The 19,479-nt window shown below is 39.0% G+C and overlaps 1 protein-coding gene across 1 annotated transcript; it reads right to left on the reverse strand.

Annotated features, from left to right (window-relative positions):
• Positions 1–7,097: 7,097 nt before the first annotated feature.
• On the reverse strand, positions 7,098–18,646 carry apip (APAF1 interacting protein). The gene is made up of 7 exons (XM_088611125.1): positions 18,346–18,646; positions 17,751–17,851; positions 16,772–16,820; positions 14,881–14,998; positions 13,431–13,566; positions 10,817–10,984; positions 7,098–9,773 (listed from the first exon to the last, which is right to left on the reverse strand). The coding sequence occupies exons 1-7, from the start codon at positions 18,397–18,399 to the stop codon at positions 9,674–9,676; spliced, it is 726 nt and encodes a 241-aa protein (XP_088467251.1). The 5' UTR covers positions 18,400–18,646; the 3' UTR covers positions 7,098–9,673.
• Positions 18,647–19,479: the final 833 nt, after the last annotated feature.

The following is a 19,479-nucleotide window of genomic DNA, read 5'->3' on the forward strand; positions in this document are numbered from 1 at the left end:
CCCCCCAGGGCCCATAGTCGAAGCCTTCTGGGAGTAGTCTTCCTTCATCACTCTCTTGCATGGGCTACAGAGCAGATTGCAAAGGCCAGCCAACTGCTCAAACAAAAGAGTAGAATCTGAGGATATTACTCAGACATTCACTTAATTAAAATGTACTGTCACCTATAAAACATATCAGAGCCTAGTTTGTATGCAGTTAAATAAATAAATAGACATAACTGAACTCTTGGGTGGACCTAAAACTAGACACATGGCCCTTCAGGAGCTGAATTTGAAATCCTTATTCTAAATTACTTCTAAATTAATTTAATAAATATCTTAATCATTTTTAGATTGACAGAACAGAGGGAAAAATGGATAGAGTAGAGTTCTGTACATGGAAGTCTTTGAGGAAAACCTGCTTCACCTTTCAACAGAAAAATTATCCAGAGCACAAGGCAAAGTGGAGCAGCTTAAGAATAAGAAAATGGATGTCCTTGAGTGGCCCAGTCCTGACGTTGAATCCTACTGAGAATCTGAGAAAAGACCAGAAAACTGCTGTCCTTACATAATCACCATGCAATCCCCATGCAACCTGAGTCAGCTTGGTCAAATTACTTGTCTATTATTTTAAACACATCTTTCCCACGAGGAATGGGCAAAGATTGCAACAAGTCAGTGTGCAAAGTTTGTAGTCTTACCAAAAAATCGGTGTGGCTGTAATTGAGTTTACAGGTCTGCTTATGCAATCAACATTATTGACTATAACTTTTCTTACAAATCTTCAATTGAGCACTCATGTTTTGAATAATTCAAGAATAATACTTCTTAAAAAATATCTATACATCATTTTGTTACACCATAAAATGGAACACCATAGGAAGGGTCTCAATACATTTGAAAATCACTATAGATAGTGCTTGAGGTGGAGTGGTGACTCTGTGGCTAAGGATCTGTGCTTGTGGCTGGAAGGGTGCCGGTTCACATCCTGTGGCTGGCAGAGGAATTCTACTCTGTTGGGCTCCTGAGCAAAGCCCTTAACCCCAACTGCTCCAGGGGCTCTGTACAATGGCTGACCCTGTGCTCTGACCCCAAGCTTCTCTCCCTGTCTGTGTGTCTCATGGAGAGCAAGCTGGGGTATGCAAACAGATGAATTCCTAATGCAAATTGTATATGGCCAATAAAGTGATCTGATCTTATAGATACACAATATGTCAGTTAATCTGTTGATAACTGAGCTAATAAGGATTACACATATCTCATAATTAAAGCATTTTAATCATTTGTGAGCTCCACATGGCAATCTACTGTAGAAGAGGTGTCTATAAAGTGTAAAGAAAGAAATATAATTTGCAATCACTCAGTACTTTCACATAAAATGTGAAAATATGATACAAATGTGGAATTTGAAGTTTTATGAAAAAGCTATAAAGAACTGGGCTAATAAACTTGAAATGTGTCAAAAACTACTAAATGAAAAATAATTTACAACCGCACAACACTAAACTCAGGTGCATGGAAATAGGAGACTTGGCCACTCCTTGAAATGAGGAATCAACACAGAGCCTCATAACGTTTGTTTTTTTTTAAAATGCCACATGCTGTAAACAAAACTACTCATGTAGGTTGGTTCATCTCATATCTCCAATGGCACCTTGCCAGCTTTAGCACAAAACCACAGTTGACTTCTTAATTCTCTGGAAGTACCTGGAAACCGGTCTAGTAAGAGTATAAATTAAAACGCTCCTTCTTGAATGTTGACAGACTTGGCGCAAACTACAGCACCTGGCAATTAGCAGCCATGCAACCAAACTGGTTGTAAAGGATCTCAGAGTAACATTAGACTGAGACACAGAAAACTGTGTAATGTTATTGAGGTTTTGGTATTTAATTAAGCTTGTCATCATCTCAGAAAGCAAGCATTGGCGATGTTTTCACACATACAAGTGCAGAAAACATTTTCTTGGATTAGTCTTTACTAGTCTCGCTGTACCTTCCAGCTCTCAGTCCTTATTTCTGAGGGTGGAGTGTTTCAGACACCTGCTGCAACCTGAATAATGATGAGGCAGAGCCAGTAAACCTGTTGTTTAAATGGAGCAGAAACAAACATCTGATACATTGTAGATGACAGCACTTCCCGCTCACCAAATGTACAATTCAGTAGAAATCTTCATCAAGATCTAACAATAAATATTTTCATTAATGAAGTTTCAGTTTACATATAAAACTATTTAAAACCAGATCTTGTAGTTGATTATAAAGCAGGGGACTTTACAGGGGACTGTAAATATATCATAAATACATCTCCAACAATGTTCATTTGATTATTAAGTGTAAAAAAAATGTTTAAGCTGTAGCTATTAGTGAACAGTATGTCTTATATGTCCACTGTCTATAGAGATGCATTATTTTTGTTCTAAAGTATTTAACTTTGAACACACAAGATTTTAGATTATTGTTTTTGTCCCCTATGAAAATGCTCACTAGAAATGTTACTCTATGGTCATATATAGCAGATTTAAATATTAGTTGACATGTGAATGAATAATTTGAATATGAATTCAAATGTCAATATACTGTAGGTTGTTTTAAAATTGGTTGACAATGAGGTGATAATAGCTAATGAAGGTCTTAAACAAAGCTTTACTTGACCAAACTTTAATTTTAATAGAATCAGTTATGTTGTTTCTTTCCCTACAGCATAATCAGCTGGAGAATGTTGTGCCTTGTCTGTCCTCATATATCTGTAGAAATCTGACTCTGGCTTGGGATCATTACTCCTGGCTTGAGTGAATTTTAAACAGACACCTGTTGTTGTATATGATGTCTCAGAAATAGTCGAAAGGCTGGATAAAATAACCAGGAGTAGCCACTGGGTCATAAGTAGGATGGTAACTCATAAACCTCCATTCCTGGACCATGGCTGGACCCAGACTATAAAGCCTTTTGTAACACTGTTGCAATTCGGGGCACTGTGAGAAATACACCTTGTGTTTATCTCCTTCAGTTTTCTCTGGAAATGGCCATTTTCATCACAATTAAACTCATCACGAACCTTTAATGAACTGTGTTGTGACTCCTTGCATCCCAACATATCCTACCAAAGCTGAACAGTCTCCAAATCAGAGAAATGATGGAGTCACGTTAAAAAAAAATCTTGGGTAGCCTGTTCCATACTCATAATTAGTTTAGAGAGAGAAATGCCTTCCTTTTGTGTTTAATGCGTTTATAAGTTTTTTTACATAATTTACAGTACAGTATATCTTGATCCTGAAGCCTCAAAATATTGAAATGTATTTTTTAGGTGAATTTCAAAAATCAAATAATGGGCCATTTTGATATTTTTTTTTCCATGAACAAAATTGACAAATACATTTAAAATCGTGCTCAAATACACTCTTACAATATCAAGGGAGAAAATTTACTATAGAAGAAAAAGAAAAGACAATATACAAATATATATATATATAAAAATCTACAAATCAGTCACTATTTTTGGTTTGATATGATAGGAAAAATTGCTCCGTAATTACAGTGCTTGTTGAGATTTGATCAAAGATATGGAGAGCAGTGTTCATTTATCAGAGCCTTGGAGTGAAATGATTTGGTTAGTTAAATAATGTGTAACATTGAAAAAGCTGGCAATAGTGATAGATCTCATTCTTTTTCTTTATCTTCCATCCTATTTGACAGTCAAAACCTAATTCACTGATTTGAATGGTCCCTTTACTTCCTCTGAGCAGCCGATATGATTTCATTCTTTAAGAAAATCTCCCAAAACAAACCGTTGTCACTTAGGGAAGCAATTTCAGATAAACGTGAACATGAAGATAACTTTTGGCAAGCTTTTCTGTCATCCAGTGCTGCTTTAGAAAAGCCATTGTTCACACAAGAGATACTGAATTAGATGTTTCTTTAATTGCTCTCATTTTATCGGGGGCTCAAAGGTACAGTACACAGGATATATAGTTTCAGACATTGACTGAACAGATTTGACTTTTTTTGTATTTTAAAGTTAACGATATGAGTTACAGAAAAGACGATTTTATTTACTTCACGATATTTGACTATTTTAAAACAACTTAGAATTTTAGTTAACAGATCTCTGATTGATACTCCATTTCTTTCACAGACTAAAATCTCTATTTCTCTATCTCTATTTTGAAAAGTATTTCAGTACTTTCTACAGATGTTTTTGGAATTCTAAACAGACAGGACATATGGATGCAAGCATGGATTTGAGCCGCTACTGAGTTTTGCTTTGGCTCTTTAGTAAAACTTGTGTGCTAAACAACACATGAAGTATAGAGTGCAGTATTGTTTAAATCATGGACATAATGCAGAAACTAGTACACTGAAGTCTAAACACATCAATTTAAAGACACCAATGTTTAAAAGATTATATGAAATACTTTCCGGCAAGACTATGAATTGGACTTTGCGTTTGTACTCTAGATTGGTGGAAATTACGGTTTGCCAGCTTTATTTATGAATAATTCTAAAACAATTAGCTTATGCCAAAATAAAGTGCTACTCCACCTAAAAATCAAAATACTGTGAAAACATTATTGTAAAAGAAGTGAAGGTATATACCTCAACATGAAATTAAAATTCTAGGTCTGAAAATAAAAATGCTTAAGTGCGGTAGATCTATGATCTCCGCTTCTCTGTCAAAATTCAAGTGCCAGAAGGAGACCCTCACCTTCAAAATTCTTCCTGGAATTTTGTTAAGTCTGGCCAGTCTGGCTATACTGGTGGGGTCACGAGAGTCCGCGCTTCAGCCACAGAACAGCTCGTATACCCAGCACCATGAGTGACCTGTAGGCAGGGTAGCATGTCAAGGTAAATTTCCTATCTTCACATATCAAGCACGTTTTTTTCTTTTGAGACACGCTATTTTTTTAAAAAATATATTATGTTCCAAACCTTAGGAGATCGATTTACCACTCATATAACCTCCTTTTACTTTATATTAATTTCACAGAAATTAAATACTGTTCCATTCCAGTTGCATCATCTGACTAGTCTACAAAACAAATGAAAAAAAAGTGCTTTGTATCCCATCCCAGAAAGAGATGTTAAAATACACAGCATTTGGGACTTATTTATACAGGGGGAAAACAGCAATGGGAGAAAAAGTCTTTGTACCGCAGAGTTGCAAAGCAAATAAAACTACATGTTGTTTTGGTGTGTTCTGGTCCATCATAATTTGAATAGCCATCACAGAAAACACTTTTTAATGTGTTTATTATTATAGCAAATTATTTGCTGTACATGATAACCCAGTTTTATATTTAAAAACTAGAAGATTTTGCATACATTTCTACAGTAAACCTCTTGTTTATAAATTATCCTTAATATTAATCATAATATGTAGCAAGAGTTTTTTTTAGGTCATGTTTTAAAGAGCGAGTGTGAGCACTCTGCAAAGCAGTTAAACTTACAAAAGATCTCAAAGCTGTTTAAGTCACATTTAGTCATTTTCTACATTACATTAGCACATTCTCTCATTATAGCGGGGAATAATATTTAATTGACTTAAGAGGTCAGATGAACAAAAACAGTAGAATCCAACAGAAGACGCCAACATCTTGTTACACAGTATATGGAGCATCATGTTACCTAATGTGCTACATCACCTCAGGAGAGCAATGATGTCAAGCCTGGTAGTTTGGTCTCTTGGCCATCCATTCATTTTCTTACTGTTTTATCCAATACATGGCCTTGGGGGTGCCAGAGTCTATCCCAGCACGCAAAAATGGCGCAAGGCAGGATACACCCTGGACAGAACATCAGTCCATCACAGGCACACACAGAGAAACACAGAGAAGCACACTCACACCAATTTTTTGAGAAGCCAATTAACCATACCAGTATGTCTTTGGGCTGTGGGAGGAAATGGGCACCTGGAGGAAACCCATGCCAACATGGGGAGAACATACAAACTCCACTCGGACAGCACCTCAGGTCCCGAATCGAACCCAGAGCCAGCTAATCCCTTTGTCTCTTATATTGGATTTTTATAAAACACCTACTCTGTTTCCATGTCTTGCTAATTAACTAATAAATGTGCTAATTGCAGCTGGGCTTGATAATTGAATAGCTCAGTATTAAGCTACAATGAGTTTCTGAATATTTTCTCCATGCAGTATATTAAAACCTTTATTTGTTTGGTGGGGGGGAGACTGAGATATAAAAAGGCTAATTTTAATTAACTTTCATTTCTATCAAATGTAAAATGACATTGTCTTCACCACTCCCCAATACACATAATCAAGAACATATTTAAAATGATTTGTTAACCTGCAGTGCTTTATACAAAATACAGGTGATGGGTCATATTTTTGTTCTGACGGACTTTTCCGTCGTTTTACATGGATTGTTCATAATACTCCACACCTTTTTAAATGAAACATGATTTAACCACTTGTCACTTTGCAATATACCCCATAATTCATTTTTCACATTGGAAATATTTAATGCTGCCACCTACTGTCAGTAGATGAAACTTGAAATATCCTTTCTTCAATTCTTGAGAGCAAAATGCAGCTCCTCAAGCCCACCTTCCTTGTGCCAGCAACATGCACACAAAGGAAGAGCTCCCCTTGGGACAATCAGAGGCCTTTCTCATCTTTAAAAAAATAATCATCCCAACCCTTCTGTGTGGCAGTTACATGAGCTTCCCCTGTTATGGTTTCACAGCTCAGCTTCCGATTACAACATGACTGGTGAACGGCTGGACTTGAATACTACATTTAAATAGAGTACTGGATTTATAAACTAGAGGGGATATGCTATTTGGGAAAACTGTTAAACAATTAAACATAATAAGTAAGACAATGATCAAGGTTAACTGAAACAAATATCTTAAACTGGAGTCTTTTTTGGTAATCTGTTCAGCACTAATAGGCTCCTTTTGTTACAGATAAAGGTCAGGAGAGAAGAGAACACATACACTGTAGGGTACAGACCAGAACTATACTCTAGACTTGGTCTACAGACAGAGTCAACTTGCTTTGCTTGTCTGCCTAAACTGAAAATAAATACAAAATATGCCAGAATTAGATAACAGTATACATACTGTCTATTACATTCTGTAATAAAAAAACACACTGAACTACAATTAATGGTTTATTTCATTTTCAAATGCACAGATATATTTATATGTACAGTATATTTCACACAGTGACATGCAATCTTCAAGGTCAACTTGTTCTTTATATATAAAGGCTCTGAACTCTTAGCTACCACAAATCAATGAACACACAAAATGTGCTCCTGTATCAGAAAAGGATGGCAAAGAACAAGATGTAATAGAGTGTGAGGCATAGCTCGCAGTTTTTAATTGAGGGGCATGCTAGAACTGCCTTTCGCATAGCTCTAATCATTCAACGAAATAACACATCTGTTCAGAATGTCTGCACATCAAAAAACTAGTGTGAAAACAAAATGAGGAAGTTGGATCACAAAATGTGTTCTTGCTGGAAATAAACCGCACTCCACGGATGTGTGTGTGCCCGGGCTGAGCTCGGTGTTTCCCCTCCTCTGCACACACCTCTCAGCCATGCAAATCACATGCCACTGGCTTCCTGGTTCACAGACCAGACCAGCTGTGTTACACTGGAACTGGGGTACACTGACAGAGCAAAATGATCACTTCAAATGAGTCATCGTAAAATAGCCGATTATAAATTTAACTAAAGCTGCAGATTAAAATGTTTCCTAATATACAGGATATTAGAATTTATCATTATCATTTATATTTGGGTACATTTAACAGATTGGCTTTGTTTCCTTTACTAAGAGCTAGAATGCCTAATACATAATGAGGTGACAAGTGATTACCTCTCTAGCCCTTTAACTTAATCCAGACTCTTGATTAACATTAACAAACATGCAGTAAAGATTGATGATTCAAACCCACACCCAATAAAGAACCCCCAGTCACATTCTTGTGGTGCTGCTTTACAATCAAACATCTCAAATCATGTTTGAGATGCTTTTGTTCTGAGATGTGCACTTGTTTATCACCAGTGTTTAGAATAGCATTTTCTAAACAGTTACCTCACTGAAACAATTTGTTTACCTACGTTTTAGTTCTCTACACATTATGAGGAATTTTGGAATATTTGAAATGGAAATTGTGAATGAGTGATTCATGAATGAGCAACCGAAGTGTTTTGAGAAAACTGTGGGGTAAGAAGGTTATCTATCGTAAACTATAAACATACGGTGTGCTGCAGTTATATTCACCAGCTGTCCATAACATCATGTTGTGATGAATTACAAGTTTTTTTCAAATGAACTCTTCCCATTGTTTCTTATGTAGTGTCAAACTTCTGTTTTGCATGTTACCTTTCAAACTACTCATTTCCAGCTGAACTTAAGTAATGCATTAACAAATAGGGTGCTTATGTCGAATTGTATTTATCTCATTTAGATGGAGTAGGATTGTGCAGATCACGGCTTCTTTGAATGTGTGAAGATGGCAAGATGTCAGAATAATGTGGAAACTCCGCAAGGGGTGAATATTATATAAGTAATATTAAATAAGATTACAATGCGCTCAGAGGGTAAAGACCAAGCAGTTTTGAATTAAAAGCATGTTAGGGTTATCAGACTGTATGCACCAGGAACAGCTCTAAGCTATCCTGGTGTTTCCCACTCCTGGGATATCCCTGTGTTTCTGTTTCATTCGTGCTGAACACTGGGAAGGCAGCACAGAGGCACAGTGGTGAGCAATGTTGCCTTGCAGTGCTGGGGCCCTGGGTTCAGCTCCTGGGGTGCTTTCTGCATGGGGTTTGTATGTCCCGCTCGTGGTCCAGCGGGTTTCCTCCAGGTTCTTGGGTTTTCATTGGTTCCTCTGTTTTCTGGCTTCTGGAAACCAAGTACTGGCTTGGTGCGTGCGTGCGTGCGCTTCCATTGTGATAAACTAGCATCCCGTGCAGCATGGATACTGCTTTGTACCCTTTGCTTGTCAGGATAGGCTACGGCTCCCCTGTGACCCTGTATTTAATATAGTGGTCAGAAAAAAGATGAATGGATGAATATTTTGTTATTTCGCTTATTAAGCTCTTAAATTGAACTCTCAGTTCCTACATAGTAGATGGTTAGAAACAAACGTTTTAGCTGTCCACTTATTTAGGTTTGCTTCTTTGACTTGTCTTTATTTAACTAATGGGGATATGCAGCACCAAGAACACTTATTCCCATCTCTGCTCATCATTACTTGAGTGACAAACCATAGAAAGCAACAGAGGAAAATCAATTATAAAGAAGATCCTTTGTGCAGAAACTGGTTAAAAATGATTTAATTACGTGTTCAATAAGCTTAACTGATGAAGAGTTCAGTTAGACTGACTCAGAAGATGGAGAAATACTCCAGGTCAGGGAAACACTCCGTTTCTCCAATAGTGCAACAAAGCGAGAGCTACTATTTAAATAGAAAAACAGACGAAACCTGGCAGAAGGCTGCATGCGTATGAATGATTCCTTTCCTTCACTGGGCCCAGAAAACTACTCCAAAATTAGAATAATAATTTCATCCAGCGCCTGTTCACTGGGGCTGTCCACAGCTCCCATCAATCTTCTCTGTCCAGAGAGAAGCTGAAGCAAAGTGAGACCATGTCTTTTGGGGACTGGTGCCTTTCACCAAACATTCACATTTTCCATCAATCACATGTGACTATAAAGTTTACAGGATTCCTTTCTCTTCAATGGGGAGCTGAGAAGGGTTCAGGCCACACTGTTTCATCTGCACAGCAATATCGAAGAGGTAGTCGTAGCACTCACACCTGGAGGAGAGCCAGAGATGTGAATATTAACAAGGAGTGTGACGCATTCTGTCTCACAAGTGTTTGTATGGCAAACCTTTGAATAATAGTAAATGTCAACAGGTAAATGACTAAGTCAATGCAAACACATTAAACTATGCCAAAATTATCTTCATTTAATAGGTCAAAATGAAAATGAAATGTTTGATTTTGTTCAAGCGTCCCGCTTTTTTCCTTAGTATTCCATAGTCCATATATAATGAGCAGCTTTCAGTGTAGCCAGTAATTGGTTAGTTACTAGATTTATAAACAAGATATTCTTAGTGTTCTGTAACACCTAGAGTGAACAAAGCTCTGAACACATTCACCTGGGAAACTGGTCTGCACACTTATTTTAAATACACTGAGTCAATGTCTTGTGGACCAGAGCTGGTGATAAGCCCAATCGAGAAAGAAAGGCTTGTGTGACTCACGTGGGAACAGGACCCTGGAGTGCTGTCAGAGATCACTGGACTCCTGGGCTTGAAATAGTTCTGCATCTCAAACACCTTTTCAAACAAGTTAATTTTCTAAAGCTGAATCTCACCTAATAGAGATTTCAGATTATGAATTGGTCTAATTATTTAACTAGGAAGCTGACTGTTTCACTTCAACCTTCTGAATATTTTGTGGCTGTAGTGAAATGGAGATGGTTACCCGCACATCTGTCTGCTGCTCCTAGGCTCCCCTGTTAACTCTGATCTCCATCCGATTATGTGAAGTAATTAATGCGATATAATTCTGCTTAGTCCACGGGAACATCATTGCTCATGGTTGCTACACAGCGACTGCAGATTTACAGTATGCTTCCATTTCTTACTTGTCCTTACTGTCCTGTGTGACCAATTGTAAGAATGACGTGTGACCTTGATTATCAAACACGTCTGAAGAACGATCAAAGGGCCTTCTGTATTCATTAAGAACAGAATTCTGAAACTGAGAATTAACTAAAAGAACATATCAAATTTAGCCCTCTTGAGAAAAGAGGAGCGTGCAGACGTGAGATGGTAAAGAGAGGCACTCACATGGTCTTGGCTTTTTCCCAGGTCTCCCCCCAGACGTACACCCCGTGTCTGCGAACCAAAACCGCACAGGAGTCCGGGTACCCCTCCATGGCACGGGCCATCCGCTCCTTCAGGTCACACTCCTCGGGGGTGTTCTCGATGATGGGCACCACCAGGGTCTCGTCGTATCTACAGACAGAGAAAAATACAGGACGCACGCTGCACTGAGCACAAAAAGAAGTCATGCTGAAGCTATATCAATTCCCTGCATTTGATTTATGATAAACAGGACTTTGGGGCCACACAGCAAAATTTAGAAAAGGACTTTAGGACTGAACATAGCCAGCCCTTCTTCACTTAGAAAGAAACACATTTGTAACACATCTGTAACACATTTGCCTAGCCGATGTGCAGCATTTTGAGAATTGGGTGGATAAGACATTGAGGTAAACTAGTTACTGATAAGCATGTGAGGAAAACATGGTAAAGGACTTAATTTTCTATGTTCTCTAGAATGCTGTAAGGCCTTCTATGTTTTTATTTAACATTCCAGCTGGGCACTGAATGACTTCATTAGAGAACCTCCTGAACAAGTATAAGCTGAACACCTTGACTAGGCATCTTCCCGGTCCATCTACGTAAATCCCAGGATTCTGGTCCCTTTGGACCAGCGACATAGCCAGACAGCACAGTCTCTACTCAGTACAGCTGGTCACCGTTACTTAAGTTACTTACATATACATGAACATTTACAATATTCTTATAACCAAGACTGACTAAATGAAAAAGACCATTAGAGATTTAGCATGAAGTAGATTCTATGTGACTAGTAGAGGTGCTGTGCTTTTGTTTCCTATCAGAGTAGAGTAAAAAAGGGCAAGGTGGTAGCATGATGTGAAGATTTTAGATTCCTAGATTATATTTTTGTTATTGATGACAATATATATTTAACAAATAGAAGCTTTTGAGGTTCAAACTGAGGGCAACTGGTAGATAAATCTGTGTTGCTTTTATGTGCTACACCCCAAAGCCATTTCAAATGCAGCACAGCTGACAAGTGAGCTAACAATTTGTTGAAAAATTATATATTACTCCAACTAGACAATTTTTCCAGCTCCTAAAATTACAGTAAGACCCATCTGGTGGGATTCTATCATTTCCACTGCTTTTTATATTACTGCCATTCCTTTGATGACATTGGTCACTGCACTGTAAGACATCTCGGTGTTTCACACTTGCATGGAGATAAAAAATAGCCCTGCCCTTTATTGTACTTGAAAACTAACAAACCTCACCTCATACCTTAACACAGTCATCAGGAGAGACTACATAAGAGCTCTAGGATGTCTAAGACCTGCTGTAACTAGCGGGAGGAAGCAAGACAGATCTTTAATCAACACTAGTTCCATCATAGCACTCTATGCAAACCACGCTATTTTATTGCTTTGTCCAGGCTTGATTTCTCCTTAGCTTATGATTCTATTCTTTATTAAGTTATGTTAAGTATGATTCACTGCTTTAATTTGAAGAGGTTTCTGACTGAATCAGCTCAAACATGTTGTGGCTTGAGTATATCTTATAAGAACCGGATCCAAATTGAACAAATTACTTTAAAAAAAAGTGACATCTCTTACCTGGAAAAATATATAAAACATATCATTTATCTTTGGTTTAACTTTAAATAGAGTGTACATCACAGTACTAATGTCTGAAATGTCAAGTTTCATTACACTGCACCATGAATGTATGTCAATGTTTTAGTATGTTTTTGATAACACCATAGCTGTCTGCTTGCAAGTTTGTGCTTACATTCATTCCCTTATTCACATCACATGTTTCTTTTCCTATTTCGCTATTTTGTTAGTTTTATTTATTGGCATGGAGGGCAGTGGCTGTATTTTTACTGTTTATTCATTGCTAAAAATTAGAACAAAAGATATGCTCAATGTACGTATCATTTGAACTTGATATTGCAACTTGTTTGGAGCAGAAAACAAAGAACATGGTGCATTTAATGAGCTATTATGTGTTCTGCTAAACCCAGCCAAACTATACTGTACAACCGCAGGGCTTGAACAAAAGAATTAAATACAAAATATCTGATACTCAATGACCATTTTCATCGGTGAAGATACTGAAAAATTGGCCAATACAGTTAGTATTGTATTGTGTGGGTATAACAAAAAATAACTCGTGATCCCTAATGTAAAAAAAGATGATTGGCTCATAGCTGGATGTGACTGCATACTTGTCACTTGGGGGTTCATGGGGTTGGCAGATGAGCACAACAAAACATTATTGGTGATTCTGAAGTATTTAATCAAAACTGACTCAAAATCACACCGACACTGTGAACTTGAAGGGGATTTGGGGAAAGAATTCCCATAGTCTGTGTGGCAACAGAATGTCCTATAAAAAAAAAAAAATCTCTCCAAAGAACACTAAACTAAGAACTATGCACGCATGGGATCTAGCATTTAGCAAGAAATAGACCAAATTACATACGCCATCAGTTCACACTTCCCCAGCTCATTGCCTTTTAGCTTTCAGTTTATGTTCCTGGAGGGGACGTGCTTTGCAAGAAAGTGGTTTGATTACTGGCTGACGTATCTGCAAGCTTGTCGTGCAGCTGTACCTGTAGTTGGTTCCCGAGGAACCTTTCCGGATGCCCTTGATCATTTCCTGGTGGGTGATCCGGAACTCCTTCCCAGGGAACAGCAACGTTGCCATCACTGCTGCCTTGGAGTGGGTGTGGATCACCGCCCCTGCCCCTGGTTGGGGAGGGAAGGCACGTGACGCAGAGGAATATATCCATATAAGCAAGAGGAATTAAACGGAAGTGGAAATAAAAGCTAAAGCAACATGGGTTTCTGAATACATGCATAAACACTCACCTAGAGTGTATGGCCACCTGGGTCTGCACATCTGGGTCAGAGATTTGTCATTTCTAACATATCGGGTGCCTATAAGAACTACTGGCGTCTAATTTTTATCAATTTCCATACAGTAGGACAGTTGACCCTGAAAGAACTGTGAACAAAAACAGATTTTTTGTACTTCTGTACTGAACACATTTAAGGAGATGAAAGTGAGGAAAAAAAAATTCAAGAGAAAATAGGCGTGCTGAACATGAAGAAACTTATCACTGTGCATGGTCAAATTCAGAAGAATTACATATATAGATTTTGAATAATGATTAAGTGTTTTCAGCATCATTTTGATTTTGTAATATCAAAGTCATTCCTAGCTGTCATAGTCACCAGGATCTTTATTGTAGAAGCACTAAACCACCTCATTAGTGATAGGTTTGATTGGCCACTGGAATGAGGCGATTTAATCTGTTTAAAGTCTGGTGAAAATGAAGAAAGAAAAACATAGCAACTAAAATACCCTTATTATCATGTGAAGAACTGTTGGGAGCTGTAGGGAAGAGAAGCAATAATCAAAAGAAAAATATTTAATAAAGCGGACTGAAAAGCATTTGCACAGCCAAACCCTGTGGCCCAGCAGATGTACACCGGTATACAGTTCTGTGGAACAACAGTCACACCCTTGTTAATTTTGTGAATGTTTTGCATATTCCCACTGGAGTGGTGGCACTGTGGCTAAGGATCTGCACCTGTAGCTGGAAGGTTGCCGGTTCAACTCCCGTGGCCAGCAGAGGAATTCTTCTCCGTTGGGCCCCTGAGCAAGGCCCTTAATCCCAGCTGCTCCAGGGGGTGCCGTATAAATGGCTGACCCAGCGCTCTGACCCCCAGCTTCTCTACCTGTCTGTGTGCCTGGGTGTCTCATGGAGAGCAAGCTGGGGTATGCGAAGACAAATTGCATATGGCTAATAAAGTGATCTTATCTTAGATTTTCACCACTATTTTTTCATTTAGTGATTTAGTTTTTGTTAAAGAGGTTGTTATTATAAGTACGAGTATACAAAAGTCACCATCTACATCACTCGGTGACCACCTGTACTTGTTCAATCTGGCTCCCTTTATACATCCCTATGAACCACGTGACACTCTGAAAGCGTTCGATGGTGAAAATATGAAAATATTTTTTAAAAATACTTTTCTGATGGAGCTGCACCCTACCTCTCATGGTGTAGGCGTTCATGAAGAGAGGGGTGCACTGGCTCTTCTTCAGGCTCTTTGTGGGAGGGGGGCAGCTAATGTCCCTCTCCTCCATGTCGCACACGAACATGTCCTCAGGCTGGAGGGCAAACACACACACACCCATCAGCAATCTCTGATGGGCTGTTTACTCATTCCCACCTCTGTCCACAAAGTTTGAAATCTGTGCTCCTCTTTTAGCAGGCTATGGTGTGCTTCTGATAAGAAAAACCTGCAATTATGTGTAGAAAATTCACCCATTGCAAGGTACAGATGCAAACCAAACAAAAAGCTCCTTTTAGCGGTGGTGGTTTTTCAGGTTTTTAAGAGTTTTTAATCAAGCTCCTAGCTCGCCTGCCTGTAACAGCAACCCACCCTCTCCAACTGCACCTTTTCACTTAGCATTCTACCACACTGCAGTGCAGAACTGATTGATGACCTTGTTGATTCTGCTGTTCCCTGTTCCCTTCCAAGACTTAGCCTATCTGTTGCCTAGTCCCCCTCTTTGTCTTATTTTCCCTCTCATCCTTCCTCCCTTGTCACCCCCGCTCTGGAGCCTGATATCCAGAAACATTGTGGCTATACCTTCTCTGATTGCTCCCCGGCACCTCCTAAAGACCCTACAGTAAATATCTGATTTTTATGTGACTGATTCAAAGCAACAGCCTTCATTAGAAAGGCAGTTACCCAGTTTGAAACATTTGAAACCTAATAAGTATACATAGCAACATATCACTGAGCAGCTGATGTCGGCTGGCCAATAGCCCCTCGCACTCCTTGAGCTGCCTTAGGAGCATGGATTCTTCTTTTGGGTGGCTTCAAGGTGTGGCCCCCAATGCTGCAGAGGCCATACTGCCAATATTTCTTAAATTAATCAGATTTAATTGCTAACATAATTAAGATAAATACAGCTTAATTACAGAATGACGTGGGGAATAACCTGCTGCTTTTTATCACCTTACTAGTAGAAGGAAGACAATTTGCCAAGTGATGACCTAAAACAAGGAAGTAAAGGCTTTCAACGCCTGAGAGCAGAATCTACACATGACAAGTAGGACAATGATTAATAAAGTATACAGACATATGATGGTGCTAGTAAACAGTACTTCTGCCAAACTTTGTGCTCAGCGACAAACTTGAGAAGAGCTTTGTTAGGGCTCTAAAGCAGTTAGGTTTTGTTTTGTATTTTGACAATTTACTGCTATTTTCCTTTCTAATTAAAGACACTAATTCTAATTCAGCTTGTGTGTCACGCATGAAAGAGCTGTAAAAGAAGATAAGTGAGTGAATTAGTTATCATGGGTTGTAACACACAGACGTTTTTTTTTTTTGTCCTGGGTAGCTGACACTAAAGTTTATGTTCTGGAAAGGGTGGAAGATACATTAACACTTAATTTGTGGTGGAAGGAAGTTTGCAAAGTGATGCAGAAAGTGCAGTAGTTGATTGCTAGCACTCTAGAGATTAGGAGATCTTAGCATTAATCTACTGCTTCCATGCTTGGAGAAAGACAGCATAGAAGATACAGCATTCTGCTATCCAACACACTTTCTCCTTAATACACCACAAATATGTCCTTATTTTACTTTTTAGTTTAGAAATAACCTTTAACTTTTAATTTGAAGCTCACATGCCAACACAGCTCCGTACTCTGAACAATCTGGGTATTTTATTGGTAAAATTGTTTTTTTTTGTATTTAAAATTGTACTAGGATATATCTGACTTGTATGAAAGCTAAAAAAATATTATCCGACTAGATACCTGAGATAAGATACATTAACCAGACACCTAATGTCAAGGGGAGAAAAAAGGCATTAAACTCAAAAGGTATTCAGTTACAGGTCCCAGGCAGTTCCTCAGAGATCTTTACTAACCTGAATCCTTTCCTTCTGCACTCCTGAGGGGGCAATGTAGATGTGATCTCTGAAGGGGTAGGCCAGAGAGATACAGTCAGAACACAATCTCATTAAGCATTTGCTTCTAAGTGAAGTAACAAGAACTACTTGCTTTATTTTAACTGAACAAGACAGTTACTGCCTTTATCCAATGAGAAGTTACACCTGTCTTCTCCACAATAAAGAATGTAATCTCTATCACCTGGACATTCTTTTTTTACTCTAACACATGAACATGACAAAGGACTGTCTTCACCTCAAAAAAAAAACATACCAGTATAAATCAGACACATTTTAAAGTAACTTACAGGAGGGATTTTATCTTGATGAAATATCCCTGTTACACATATTCACACCTGAAGAAGGCTCCACGGCCAAAACGTGGTGTTTTTTTTTCTTTTCAACATGGAATAAACCTATTACTTGTTCCTATAACACTGTTATCCTGTTTACCTCTTGACAACCTCTTTATACATTTGTGATATAGATGCATTGTAGTGCACATGCTACTACTGCTTCAGCCTCAGTAGATATAGCACACTGTTCACTTACTATTTAGGCTCACAGCTGAGAGAGTAGACGGTAGTCTCCTGTAAGAGGGCAGTGACTCCAGACAAAATGGAGATTCGGTTTGCCAGGACAAGTGGTCAGGTGAGAATTTAAAAGGGCTGAGGCTTGACAGGGTCAGCCTCTGGCTTCCTTTCCTCACGCCCTCTAGTGCAGCACGCCCAGTGGAGGATCTGCGCTCTGTCCCCAGATGGCAAGGTGAGTTACACCTTGAAGACATTTTGTCTGGAGTCACCGGCCTCTCACACCTTCCCAAACCTGAATGGGCACAACTGAATGAAGATTGTCTTCACTTCATACTCTTGCTATGAAATGGCATTTGTTCTCTGAATTGGTGCTGCACACTGGATGACCACACCAGATTTCTAAGCTTCAGGCTTGGCATACTCACCCCTGCCTGAGACTGATACCCCCTCCTGTTCCTGTCACCCAGCCTAACTGGTAGAAGAGTTTGCAGAGCTCAGGAATCAGCAACCTTGGGTTGTCCTTGTCCTGGAATGGCAAAATATTAACTAAAACAAACAGCAATCTCATTCTGTCTAAGCAAATTCCATTACTGTCCAGTCAGTTCAAGGAGTAGGGCACTAGGGAGTATTCTTGACCACCATCCGGTGCAGAGCAGCTCAACATCTGTGCTGTTTTTGTTGCAATATACTGCTCATTTCTTAATTGTGCAAGGCCACAACTCGCAAATAAAATACATGTCGAAGGTATCTGTCACGTGAGTGATTATTTAATTGTGGAACGTCATAATAATTCAGCGCCAATACCACAGAATAAACGCTAAAAGGGACAATTTGCACATTGCATTATGTGCGTCTGTTGCTTGAAAGTTTCTAAAAGCAGGCTGACCACATGGCAGCGTAAACGACGTTTATATCATCGACATTCGCGTTGTCCGGATTTAAAGGGGGGAAAACTTCAATATTGTTACGTAACGTAAACACATTTTATATTTCTGAGAAAGCAACTTTGGATAAACTTACCTCAATAGATTGGGCACATTTAGAGCAGTCGCGATTATAGACCGCTGAAGACATTTTTAGCAATACTCTTCGGCAAATAAAAATTAATGCCTGCACTCTGAACAGCAAGGCCTAAACTTGCTTTCGTTCCTTGACCGTGTACTTGGTCACAAGAACGCCTGAAAGAACAGGACGATGAAAACGAAAACCGCTCGCCACCCACCCCTCACGTTTTTGAGGCACAGAAAGTCTAAACAGAACAGCCACTATGTTGGTTTTCGATGGCTGCTGCTCCCTGCTGCACAAGTCTGCGCAGCGTCTGCACAGATCTGCACAGGTCCGCTTCATGTGACGTCACTGCGCAGCCCCGGTCAGTAAACTCGGTAACTCTGGAAGACAAGATGCGCATGTTGCTGGTATCATCGTGAGGCACAGCTTGCTGGATCATCTGCAGCTCTGAAAATCTGAATATTATCCAGCCCACAAGTACCAGAATTAAACTAACTGAACATTTCTTTTTGCTTAATTGAGAAACAAATGAGTGTTCCTAAGATGCTAATGATTTAACCTATAAAGGCTAACGGAACTGGGGTTCTGTGTACCAGAGAGGTAAACTGACACCAGAGATATACTGACACTGCACTTGTAATTACTGTCAGAGGTGTTAAATTACCTTAGGTTTGCTTCCAGTCTGTTGTTCTTCCCCCCTCACAATGTATTTTTGTGAAACAAAGGTTGTCAAAATACAGCAGAGAAGCAGGCACAACATTGCAGGAACTCCTCCTGCTACAAACCCTTCTCATCCAACACAATAAGAGATGGAGCAGGTGACCACCTATTCAACAAAAGATGAGGTAAGCAGGATGTGGATGTGAAAAGGTATCATCCCAACCTGCTTTATGTACTCTACATTGTGAAATCCACGTTACAGCGTGACATGCCGCATTCCTGTGTCCAGGGGACACATTTTCACAAGAAAAACCCTGGCTTGAGGTGGAGATTACATCAACTACAACTCAAGGGCAAAATGAACACAGGTGCACAACTCTGGTCCTCACAAGAAGAATCCAGCAAGGGTTAATATCCTACTTCCTCCTACTTTTTTTAGTAGCTTGGGTGTTTGGGTACCAACTGATAATGTTTTAAGGAGGGAGC

The sequence above is a fragment of the Lepisosteus platostomus genome, chromosome 18 (genome assembly GCF_059453375.1).
Source record: "Lepisosteus platostomus isolate fLepPlt1 chromosome 18, fLepPlt1.hap1, whole genome shotgun sequence".
Classification (NCBI taxonomy): Eukaryota; Metazoa; Chordata; class Actinopteri; order Semionotiformes; family Lepisosteidae; genus Lepisosteus; species Lepisosteus platostomus.